This window comes from Parasteatoda tepidariorum, chromosome 5 (genome assembly GCF_043381705.1).
Source record: "Parasteatoda tepidariorum isolate YZ-2023 chromosome 5, CAS_Ptep_4.0, whole genome shotgun sequence".
Taxonomy (NCBI): domain Eukaryota; kingdom Metazoa; phylum Arthropoda; class Arachnida; order Araneae; family Theridiidae; genus Parasteatoda; species Parasteatoda tepidariorum.
This window is the reverse complement of record NC_092208.1, coordinates 39,518,457-39,530,882: the sequence shown is the minus strand read 5'-3', so window position 1 is coordinate 39,530,882 and position 12,426 is coordinate 39,518,457. Positions and strand designations below refer to the sequence as shown.

Below are 12,426 nucleotides of genomic sequence, written 5' to 3'. Positions count from 1 at the left end.
GGCAGAAACTTTCGTTGCCACTCCAATATTCAATATGATAAAAAAAATTAAATTAAAGCACAATTGACAAAAGACGGTACGAAGTCAATGTCAAGTGAAGAAAATGAAGCGAAGAAATTTGCTTACAGACAAAACAAGCAGGGCGAAACCAGTGAATCAGCAAATTTATACATATGGTTTAAATCTCAACTGCTGTTAAAGTTGCTTGATCGCAATATTAACTTTATTAAAGAAAATAAATGGATGGTGATTGGAAAGCTTATTCCATTAAGGAAGAGCCAGCAGCTGAAATGCAGGTATTAAAATTTCTCCATTAAGCATCTTGGTCCATGGTCAGCAAGTTTGTGTTCATATTGTTTCATTATTGACGTCTGTTATTATTACTTGATCCCAAGATTTACTGTTGTAAAGAAATTAAATGGTTGGTGATTAAAAAGCTTATTTTGTTAAAGTTCGTATCACCACGCATCAAGGAAAGCCTGGAATTATTAGGAAATTTTAATTTGACTCTAAAAAGCAGGGAAAGTTTAATTTTTTTACAAAAGCCTTGAAAATTCTTTCATCATACCTGGAAAAAAACCAGTCTTAGAATTACCAGTAACAATAATTATTCATTAAGATTATAAAAAAAAAATCAGTTTTTCTGATGAAAAATTGCATGGTATAGATAAAATTTGGTGTGGATTTACGTTTAGTTTCCTGAAATACCTAAAATATCAGGGAAAACTTTCTCTGAAATTAAGTGGAAGCTTGTGCAATTTTTCTTCTTCCGTGACACAATACAGGGCTAAAGAGAATTGGAGGGATGGTTCACTCCTTTGGAGAAACTCTCGCCGCGCCAATCCTCTGATTTTCTCTAGTGACGTCACTTTGGCGCATAACTGGCACTTTTACTTCAAGAACAGAGCGTTCGGCCTTACTAGCTCCAACTAATATTGGAGCATTTCTTTTTGTGAGATATTCTAAGACATTTGTTATTTTCTATAATGACTTTCCTCAGTTTTTGCAGTGAATTTACAAGAATTTAAAACTATTATTGAAATGCCAGTTTGCCCGATTGCAACATGCAAAATTTCTGATAGAAAAAGAAAAAATATAATTTTCCGCGAGTTCCCTAAAGTGAATGAACAACTATGTAAAGAATGGATTCCGAAATGACACAGTTAATATAAAACAGCAATACGTTTATTCTGTCGTTAAGAACTTTTATAAAAATTCATTATCTAAATAGAAACCGCCTCGTTACTTCAAAAAGAAAGGCAGGTGAAAAAAATTTAAAAATGGATAAAGTCCAAGAAAATTAAAATGGAAATAAAAAGTATAAATTAAATATATAGTATATAGTTGAAATTCTCCTAATTTCCTAACATATTTTTTTAATGTAGATGTTCTAAATATTTATGATTTTTTTAAAAAAAATTATATTGTCTTAAATTTAAATATCTATTCGATAAATTATATCATCATAAATTTAAATATCTATAAACAATTGTAAAATTTCTAATGTCATTATGAGCCTAAATTATTATTTTGTTTCAGTAATTAGCCTTTAAGGTTGATGTTTTCTAATGATTAAGTATGAGCAAATTGCTATTAACCGCATATTTTAAAATCAGGGATTCTAAATTTAACTGAACTTATTGTTATAAAAGAATATGTAGATAAAAAAAGTGTCGATATATGCTTTCATTTTTTTAAATTAAAGTTAAAACTGAACTTTTTAACATTCTAACTAACTTTGTAACATTAAGCGACAATGTTGCCGCGATTCTGCCACGCCGGTTCTTTAAATATTTATATATACTAAATTTGTTCGTCTTCGCCATAAGCCGTACACCTAGGTTCCACTGCAATTACTTTTTAGGACTCAAATCAATCATTCGACCAACTAAATTTTTGACAAAAGGGCTGAATACCCGTTATTGTGTCCTTAATTTCAATGCAATGTTATTACAACCTGAAAAATTCAGAAAGTGGAGGGAAACATGAATTTTTAAACTGCTCACTGTTTTTAATTTTGATTTCAATTTTGTGTTGCTTAAGTAAACTTTTTCGAAATAAAAAAGAAAGCGTTTACTTTATAAAAAATCTAATAATTCACTAAAAAGAAATAATATACATTATAAAATAATTATTGAATCTTATTCTGAATTATAACGGCTTTGTTTATATTCCAGGCTTTTGTTTAAACATTATAAATTTTCTTCAATTAAAATATTTAATTTGAAATTATATTACATAATATGTATTAAAGGGTTCCCGAGGGCCTCGAAAATTTTAAAAAGCGGTAATGAAAATGAAACAAATTTCGATATTTTAATTTCTGTGTAACCTCAACTAAAAATTGTATTCCAAAAAAAGAATGAAAATTCAAGCTTCTAAACCACTTAATGTATATTAAAGTGGTAGATTAAAATAAAAAATACTTTTTAACATTAATCTAAATTTACAACCACCTCCAAAACTTGTCAAGGACTGTTGGAACCTGTATTGATTTTTTATTTTTACTTTCAGAAGCATGACAGTTTTTTTTTTTTTTTTTNTTTTTTTTTTTTTTTTTTTGGTTAGAATTTATTTTAAAATGAGAAAATAAACTTTTGTGTTGCGCAATGTGACCAAAGAAAAATTCTTTTCTTTGGTCACATTGCGCAATACTTTGTTTTGTTTATTTTGATATTATAAAAAAATAATTTTTTTTTTTAAAAAGTATTAGTTTTTAAATGAATTCTAATAATTAAATGCCTTTAATTTTCTACAGATATATTACTAAGTTAATAGATAAAAGAAATAAAAACACTAATGTTTAAGTAAACCATACTATATTTGCCATACACATGCCTAAATACATGTGCGTCCTTTCGTTTGTCAAACCTGCAGAGCAAGTGGCCCATCGCTCAAAAAGGTTGTAAACCCTTACATTGTGTTATTTCTTCACAAATATACTAAAAACATAGAGATAATAGGAAATAATGAAGATGAATAATGTATAAACTCTAAAGCTAATTCACACATTTTCTCTCACTGAAATATTTCATTTACTCATTTAATTATTATTACTAGAGTAGTTTTTGTTGTACATTTTTCTTTTTTACTGTGATCATGATTATAGCTTTTTGATTGACTGAGTGATAAATTTAAACCTTTTAAACTATTTCATCAAATGTATCAATAATAAATTATCAATAAATTGAAAAATAAACATATTTCAAAAACACCTAATTACAACAGAATCTGTTAGTTTTAGTCAAATCTATTTAAAATTAAAAAGTATAAATATAAAAAAAAAAATTATTTGTGGAAATGCCATTTAAACTTTGTAAAAAGCTTATTTAATCCAAATGTGCTTCAATTCAAAAATCACTTGTTACTATCTTATTTGCTATAGTTTCTACTTATAATTTTGGGAGAAACTATGAATTTTTTTTTAATGTTTCAGTGCAGTTTTTCCTGAAAAACTTTCAGGTACGCAAAGCTTTTAAGCTAATTATGAGCTCAGATTGTATTTTTAAATACAATCTGAGTAAAATAATAATGCATCCACCCAGAAGATCAATACTTTTCCATTACCAAGTTACTATTTTAAAAAATATATCTTTTTCAAAAATAAATTCTTTTTTTTTTTTGTATTTCATTATTTGAATACTAGTATTTACAAACCTAAATCTTTATAAATAAGAATTTGGATCTTTATTAATGCTTTGAATAAAAGCGAAGTCAGACTTATATTAATGTAATTTAATGTATTAATGTATAATGTTGTTTATGTAAAATTAGAATATTTTAAAAACTATTCATTTTCCTCATTCTATGTTTTTGTCATTTTTTAACATTAACCTTGTCAAAAGTCAGTTGTGTGATATTAAGAGCCAATCAGGATGATTCAGAGTTTTCTGACTTTAAAATGCTAATGTTTATTATTTTTGTTATTAATTAATAAAAATTTACATAAAAATGTCTTTTTCAGGGTGACATGGATTTTGGTGATTTTTCCTCTTCCAATGGCACAGAAATAACTGATGATGAACTTGTGTCTCTCACAGTTCGGGATCTCAATCGTCTTTTGAAGACGTCGGGTTTAAGCCGGTCAGAAATACAACGCATGAAACAAAGGAGAAGAACATTGAAAAACCGTGGATATGCTGCAAGCTGTAGAAACAAAAGACTGGAACAAAAAGATGAATTGCAAGTAGAACGATCCTCCATTTTAGGTGACATTAATAGCCTTAAGGAAGAAAATAGAATGATAGAAAATCAAATTGAGGAATTTAAAAATCGATATGAGAATTTAAGAAAATTTGCTCTTCAAAATAATATTTTCATTCCTCCTGACTTAGACATTTCTTTAACATGATATTTAAAAATTATGTTTGTTGCATTATTAAAAGTATTTATGTTATGCACTTCTAAAAATTATATTGCGATGATTTTTTGGGAGGAATAGTTGTATTTTATTTGTGCACTTCACTGTAAATTATGCATTGTTATATTATTATAATCAATTTCTACATTACTTAAAATGTGATGTCACATTATCACACTCATAAAATCTTATTTTTTAATCACCATTTGAAATAAATATTTTTGTGATTAAAGTGTAATGATTTTATTCATTTAATCTAGATTCTTTTAAAAGTATTGTTATTTATTATTCATTTTTGCCTAACTCATCTGTATACAATATGTGATTATATTTCAACTGAAAAAATGAGCACTGAAAAGCACTAACTTGATGTTTTGAGAAAAAGCATGTTTGAAAAGAAAAATTAGCTTGCTTGGAGCTATTAGTTTTGTTTATTTAGCTTTAGCTTATTAAAATATGCTTATTTTTGATTAAAAACCAAATTTGAAGTTATAACATGAACTGTTAAAAAAAAAAAGTTTGTTGCACTTAAATAATAAACCTAAAACAAGGAATCCCATCTCTTCCACCTCTTGTTAATATTTATTTTTATTCTATTTGCACAAGAAAGACAGGATACTATAAAGATGGGACACAGGTTAATAAAATTACTTTTGTGAATAAAGAAAACATTTTTTGTCTGAATGTTTGATTTTATATACAATCCATAGTGTGGGTAAAAATTTGGATCTTTGCAAAAAATTGTTAGATTATGATGCAAGCTAGCTTTAAAATCATAGTTTTAAGAAATTATAAAGTTTTAATATTTCATTTAAAATAACAGGAATTTGATTTGTAAATATGCTAGGTATTTTTAAAGATTCTTTTACATTATTTTTATAGAGCTAAAAATGTTGTTTAAAATCAAACAATCCTTCTAAAGGTTTTAACTAGAGCTTCTGTTCAAGAAAGATTACAATTTATACTATAATTGACAATATTTTCTTTTTAATGATTAGCAATTCTGTTTATCTCACTATTTAGCCAAATTTTACTATTTTATTCAAACTCACCAGCCGATAACCCATAAAAAAGCAAGAAATCTGTATGCTGTATAGTGCATTACTAGTTTTAGTATTGTCTATTTCATAATTGTTTTTGTATTAAAAAATCTTTTTTATTCAAGAAAAATATAGATTTTTGTAAGTGATAATGCTATTTATTTATCTTTCTCTATATGGGAATGATGAGTAAAATCTAAGATTACTTATTCTATTTTTGTTATTTTTAAAAATAAACTATTTTACTTAACACTACAGTAAAAATGTTGATTTATTATCTAGAGAAAGGTACAAATATGTTTAACATACAATACAAAATGTGCTGCAAAAATAAAAATAAAAAAGTGGGCACTGGATGGATTTTGAGATAGATACAAATTACCAAGACAGCTTTTTTATTTTTATTAAATAATAGCTAAGATGTTGAGTTTCGCTTTTCTATAATAAAATGAGAGGCAAAAAGTTTGTTTTTATTAGAAGGTAACATATATGTACAAGGCATGTTTTTAAGATATGCTCTCTTTTAAAATTTAGAAGCTGCAACACTGTATTAGCCATTCCACGTCCCATGCATTGACTACCTGCACTTGTTAATAGGCACCATTCTGCCAATTGAAAATCCTGTTAGATGCACTGTCATTCATTTTTTTAAATGCAAAAGTGTAGGGATAGAAAATAATGTATGAAGAGACGTCAAAAGCAACAAAGGGCTAATACTACAAGAATAAATTAAAAGAGGGAAATTATTTATCAAAATGGTAATATGAAATAAAATTTTTTTCTTGTTTGAAAGAGAAAATGAAATACAAATTATTTTAGCACTCCAAAAGATAATATAAACTAAACTGCCCCCATAAAATATTTTATCAATAGAAACAATTTTTTTTATTCTTTGTAAAACAATATACGAACATTTAAGATAGAAAAAGGCAATATAAGATAGATAGATTGCTTATAAGTCTTTTTGCTAGATATAATTTTATCACTAAACATAAAGAAATAAGTTAAATATTTACTTGCTTCTTTTTTTTAAGATAATAAAAGAAATGCAAGAGTGAAAGACTAAAGATTGGAGGAAAGAGGCAATATGAACAAATTATCCCTGTAAGTTCACACAAAATGCGTTACTAACATTGAAATATCCAAAATATGAAAAATATTTACTAGTTTCTAATATTGAAACACAGAAAAGAATGAAAACAGAGAAACAAAACACACAACTGGAAAATGGGGCAGAGCCTTTTTATTTCCAATGTAAATATTTGCTTTGTCTTGAGGTGATTTCCGAAACAGGATAGTGGCTCAACCAATTGTGTTACACAACAAGCCCTGATGAACAAGCAGGCTTCAAAATTGTTATTTGTTAAGACTTTAAATGGGGATGTGACAAATAATCAACGTTTTGGCTGTTAACTACACTATGTTACAAAATGAAAAGATAACTAGTTTTCTATTACCAACAATCTGCCCCCTATATCTCACAAAATTAGCCTGAAAAAAAAATGTGTATGTTATTTTTCTTCAATTCTTGTTTGCTATATCATGCAATTTTAACCTCATCAAGATAACTTTTCAAATAGCTAGTTTTGTAGTTGGTGTCTCAAGTTTTTTTCCTTTCAACTTTGTACTGCACAAGTTTGTTAAAATGTTCTTTATAATCTTAAAAATCTTCTTTATAGTTCTGAAAAAAAATGAGAATGTTTTGCTACCTCTAAACCAAAAGCTAATTTTCATATTTAAAGATGCAGTTGTAAAAAGTAATGAATTGTCATAAAAAAAAATCTTTATCGGTGAATGGCTTTTAAATACTGAGATAGTTTCAGTTTAAAATCTTAAATAAAATTCTTATTGTGTAATATATTATAGTTCAGCATATATTATACTGATGAACTACATCAGTCTAATAATCAATCCAAATAATTACAATAATAAAAATATATAAATGTTGTAATATATTAAAACTTATTTTACAATATCACCCAGCCATCATAAATCAAAGTTAAGGGTTTTCAACCTTCAGTGCAAATAAAAATTAATGGTAAGATTAGTTTTATGGATTCAAAGATCTGTTTTTAAAATGAACAATGTTTATTCATACATCACTTCAACAAACTTTTGGATATACAACCAGTGGAAAAACAAATGGTTCAGTAACAGTTATATCTATAAAATTAAATCAGCGCACAAATTTGATCAATTGAAAAAAATTAACATGCCCATACATTTGATATTTATTACTAAATTATATCAAGTAGTTTTCTTTCATAAGAGTCTCTTTAAAATTGTAAGTTTATGTGATCATTTTAAACAAATTTACATATCAAAATTTTAAAGAAAAAAAATAGTAGTAGTATTTACTAGTATCAAAAACAGTATTAAAATGGTTAATACCAGTGTATAAAATATTTTATGTCAACAAGGACTACATTTACTGAAGAAAAAAAAAGTTATAAAAAATCTATCCCCTAATAATTAATTGAAACTATATTAAGTTTTAAATTAGAGAGAATTGAAATGTTTTGTTTTGTATTTCCAAATATTTATTATATTTGTCAAATCACAGTACTAATGAACAATTGAACATGTTTAATTGCTTTTATGTTGCAAAAAAATAAAACAATGGTACAGTGTGAGTGTTTAGCTTAACAGCAAAATCTAAACATAATTTTAAATAATACTGATACATATTTAGGAGAAGTCTTAAGTTAAAATTTATTACAACTTATAAAATCTTACAAGACAGATTTTTATTTAAATTAAATCTCATGTGCTACAAACCATTTTCAGATGGGTATTATATAACTCTAGGTATAAATTAAGCACACATGTTAATCAATGTTTATGCATTTGTAAAAGTAACACAATAATAGACACCAAAGTATGAACTCTGGCCACTCAAAGAAACACTTTTTTTTTGTTACATAAACTATCAGTTTAGCTCTTTCTAATTTAAAAAAAGGGCAAGCAATTAAGGACCTACAAATTATAAGAAAATATTTTTAAAATTGTGACAAAGATGCATTATTTTTAAAAAAAATTAAACAAATGATTTAAAAAACAATTAAATCAGAGGAAAAAAATATTCTTAAATTTCTTCCTTGTTTTAATTACCATTTTTCAACGTTACAGCAATTATTTTACAAGTTATTTTATATATATAGACATTCCAACGATAGTTTAAGTGAATTAAATTTCAGAAACTGAACATTCCTTCAAACATTGTCACCGTATTGTAAAAATTTTACCATAACAGGATACAACTCTGAACTGAATTAGGCAATATTAGAAAAACTGTTTTTTTTTTCTTCTTTTTTTAAGTTCTGGAATACGTCTGAATTCTACAATCTAATTAAGTCCAGATAAGAACTATCTTGAACATATTCTTTGTATGCAGCATACTCAAGTTTTATGGATAGATCACTCATTTCTGGAATATTTTTAAACAGTTGCCATCAATATTTAATGTGGCCATTTGTTCTGCATTAATAATTCGAGCAGTTTTCATGACTGGTTGACAAAACTTGAGTGCAGGTAAGGGCAAGAGTTAGTGACACGTTGCTAAAAAGATTCTTAAAATTGAAAAAGGTGAAGCTGCACAGAAAAAAAAATATCTGGAGAAATAAGTTTATCTGGTAAAAGGCAGTGGACTGATCTTAACTCTTTTGCTGCCTATCACAAGTCAGAGCAAAACGAAATTCTTCTTAACAGTTAGTGTCGATAAAACAGAACAGATCATCCAACTATTTTTGCTGAAAATGTAAAATTTTCTCGACAATAATACAGTATTTATTGAAATAAACTTATTGTGAATTTTAAAAACTGAAGCAGTTGCTAAAATAAATCAATTTAACTTTGATTTTATCTTTATCAATTACCACTTTTAACAATAGAGCATAACCATCTGTACTTGGTAGGTTGTGAACGTTTTAAAGACACGGTTCCCAATAGAAAGCCAAAATCAAGCATTACTGGCTGTGGTCAGTGTACGGTTGGCGATCTATTTGATTAACCTGCGTATGAACCTAGGGTGCGCGGTATTGGTCCTTGTTAAACAGTTCTACCGTTAAATTCTCCACTTTGTACACATGTCATTGGGCTACTAAAGCAGAGGAGTCCTTCTTTCTGCAGAGGATCAAAATATTGATAGCATGTCTTCAGATCATTCTTAGGGATGTTCCCCAGAACGTCGCCGATTGCGCATTTCTAGTGTGACGTAAATAAAGTACTACTATTAAAAAATAAAATTTATACAGATATTCGGTGATAATGTAAACAATAGTAAATTAAGTAGTTTTTTTGCATCATTGTACAATTTATTTATGTAAAGAAATTTTTTTTAAACCTTTTAATCAGACATATTTTTATGTAAATAAACTCTAGCACTTGTAAAAGAAAAAATAAATTTTTTCTTTGTTAATAGCAAGTTAAAGGAAAGGTTTGAAATAGAACAAATACAAATCAAATCTTTTCATTTATTGTACATGCTATTTATAAATGGTGTAAACACTTTTTAATGCATGATAAATATCTATATTTTAAATTATCGAGAAGATATAATCTTACCAAATAAATTTAGAAAATTGCATTTTTAAATTTTAAATGCTTTAAAAAGAGGAAAAAATGTGTAACTAAAGATGATAAATTCTGATATTGGAATTCAAAGTAATTCACATTCTGATGTTTCTAAAATAAAAATATGAAATCGTCATCATTTTTTTCAGTGATATTATTCCTTTAAAATATTTTGTAGGATTTCTTCTTTAATATGCAAAATAATTTGAAATCAAACAGAATCTTAAAAGTAGAAATTTCAAATAAATAAATTTGCATTTTTATAAATTTAAGCAACACCTTAAGTGCAATATAAATTTTTAAATTACATTTACTCTCTATTTATACCAACTTAAGTTTTCACATATGTAACTTACTGCTTTTTAAACTTAATTATTAATATAAGAGATAGAATTATATATAAATATTCAGGGTGTCCTAGGATTATGGGATAAACTTTAAGGGGAGGTAGGGGATGTCACAAGTATTCAGAGTTGCATGGCAACCCATAGCTGGAAACGGTTTTGTTCGTTGTTAGGTTGTGTTTTTCACAAGATGGATTGGTCATGGTTGTTGACCAGTTTCCTGGCTACCACACAGTCCTGATTTAAACAAAATGGATTTCTATCTGGGGTGCACTGAAAAGTGCTTTCTACCATGGATTGCTATGCAATTTTGAATCCTTGTAATGTTCTCCACCCCCCTTTAAAAACTGTGGCAATAATCCTGGGACAATATATATATATTAAAAAAGATTTAAAGAGTACAACCACATTAAACTCCAGAAAAAAACGATGTGTATTTTACAATAAATGTGACAAGACTATTGCAAGTTATGAGATACCCGAGGTATATCAGAGAGCGACAGACAAAACCGATACATATTTAAACTAATTGTTCTAACATGCACTCAATTACTAATTATGGCAAAAATTATTCATCCAACCCCAAATTCTGCCCCTCCTCACCCTATTCAGACCAACTTTAACTATGGACCTCTATTTTAAACAAAAATGCAGAGCTGCAATATTTGAATAATAGATAATACCAGATTGTAAAAACCTTCCATATGATGTACAGATATTCAGAATGCCCAATTTTTGATAAAATAGATTTTATTCACGGGTCTGACTTAGTAATTGAAATTATTGTCAACACAAATAATCAACAGATTAAAATTGAACTCTCGAATCATTAATATTGTATATTACTAGCATATAATATTCTGATTATCATACCAAAAGTAATTTGAGGTTATAATTTTTTTTCTGACAGCACATATATGCAAGTTAAATATTTTAAATAAAACTTTAAAGCATTAAATAAATTACTAAATAAAAATACAGTAATTTATCAGCTTTGTATGTATTTTTCTCCCTCTATTCATAAATTTTTTTAAAACATATCTACTTTGGGTTATGATTTTTTTTAAACTCATATTATTTAATCTTTTGAATTACCAATTAATTTATATTCACTTCATTAATTTACTAAATGGCTTGGCAAAAAGAGAAAAAAAATCTTTAATTTATTATATTTATTTTCGATTTTCCAACAAAATTGCTTATTCTCTGTTTTTTATTGAATAAACTTGGAGAATTTTAAATTCCAACTAACAAATATATATGAAAAATATGTTATTTACATTGTGATATAAGTATTTTTATTTAAAAAACAGACTAGTTTTAAAGTAAGTAAACAAAATTGTATAATGATACATAAGTAATATACATAACACAATTGGCACATCTAAAAAAGTTATCTTAATTATATGACTAGATTCTAAGTATTATTAGTAAGCACACATAACAACAATAAAAGAAAAACATATGTATTCTCACTAAATAGCAAGTTATATTAATTTAAAATTAATATTGTACATATATTAAAACAGTTAAAAAAAACCATTATGTAATATAAATTAAATATAGAAAAACTTAACAGGTCTAAGTAGAAGCCAAAACAGCATTAACATAATAGCAAACATATTTGTCATCTTTTATAAATATTACAGAAATGGATTTTTGCTATCCTAATGTGTTTCTTTCTTAAACTTTTTTTGTTAGCAATCTTACAAAACTAAACATCATTCATAATTGAATGTGTATATATATGGACGGTTAAAAGGCATTTTAGATGAATCAATATTGCTTTTAAAATTATTCCATAATTTCAAGAAGAATAGATTTCAGCAGCCTTGCTTCATATGTGACTGTATTTTTGCCAGCGTGAATGGGTAAATTGTCCAGAGGTTGCTCCATTGCAACTTTAACATTTCTTCCATATGCTGTAATGGAAAGGCATTTCTATATGAATCATATATTCCAATCATCTCAAAGTTAAATTAGTATGAAATAAATATTTGTATGCCCAAATTTTTTTTTAACATTATTAACTTCATATTTTCTCTCTCTCTATTCAAAAAAAAAAAAAAAAAAAAAAAAAAAAAAAAAAAAAAAAAAAAAAAAAAAAAAA

General features: G+C 26.5%; 2 protein-coding genes across 2 annotated transcripts in view; one reads left to right on the top strand and one right to left on the bottom strand.

Annotated features, from left to right (window-relative positions):
* The first annotated feature begins 73 nt into the window (after nucleotides 1-73).
* LOC107444618 (transcription factor MafG) lies at nucleotides 74-4,592 on the top strand. The gene is made up of 2 exons (XM_043041082.2): nucleotides 74-296; nucleotides 3,965-4,592. Exons 1-2 carry the CDS (start codon nucleotides 240-242, stop codon nucleotides 4,349-4,351), a joined length of 444 nt encoding a protein of 147 aa, XP_042897016.1. The 5' UTR covers nucleotides 74-239; the 3' UTR covers nucleotides 4,352-4,592.
* Nucleotides 4,593-5,849: 1,257 nt separating this feature from the next.
* LOC107444628 (tetratricopeptide repeat domain 30) overlaps nucleotides 5,850-12,426 on the bottom strand; it is a 26,372-nt gene continuing 19,795 nt past the window's right edge. The window contains exon 16 of the mRNA XM_016058839.3: nucleotides 5,850-12,238. Coding sequence (XP_015914325.1) covers nucleotides 12,111-12,238 — 128 coding nt within the window. The 3' untranslated portion in view covers nucleotides 5,850-12,110. The remainder of the gene's footprint in view (nucleotides 12,239-12,426) is intronic.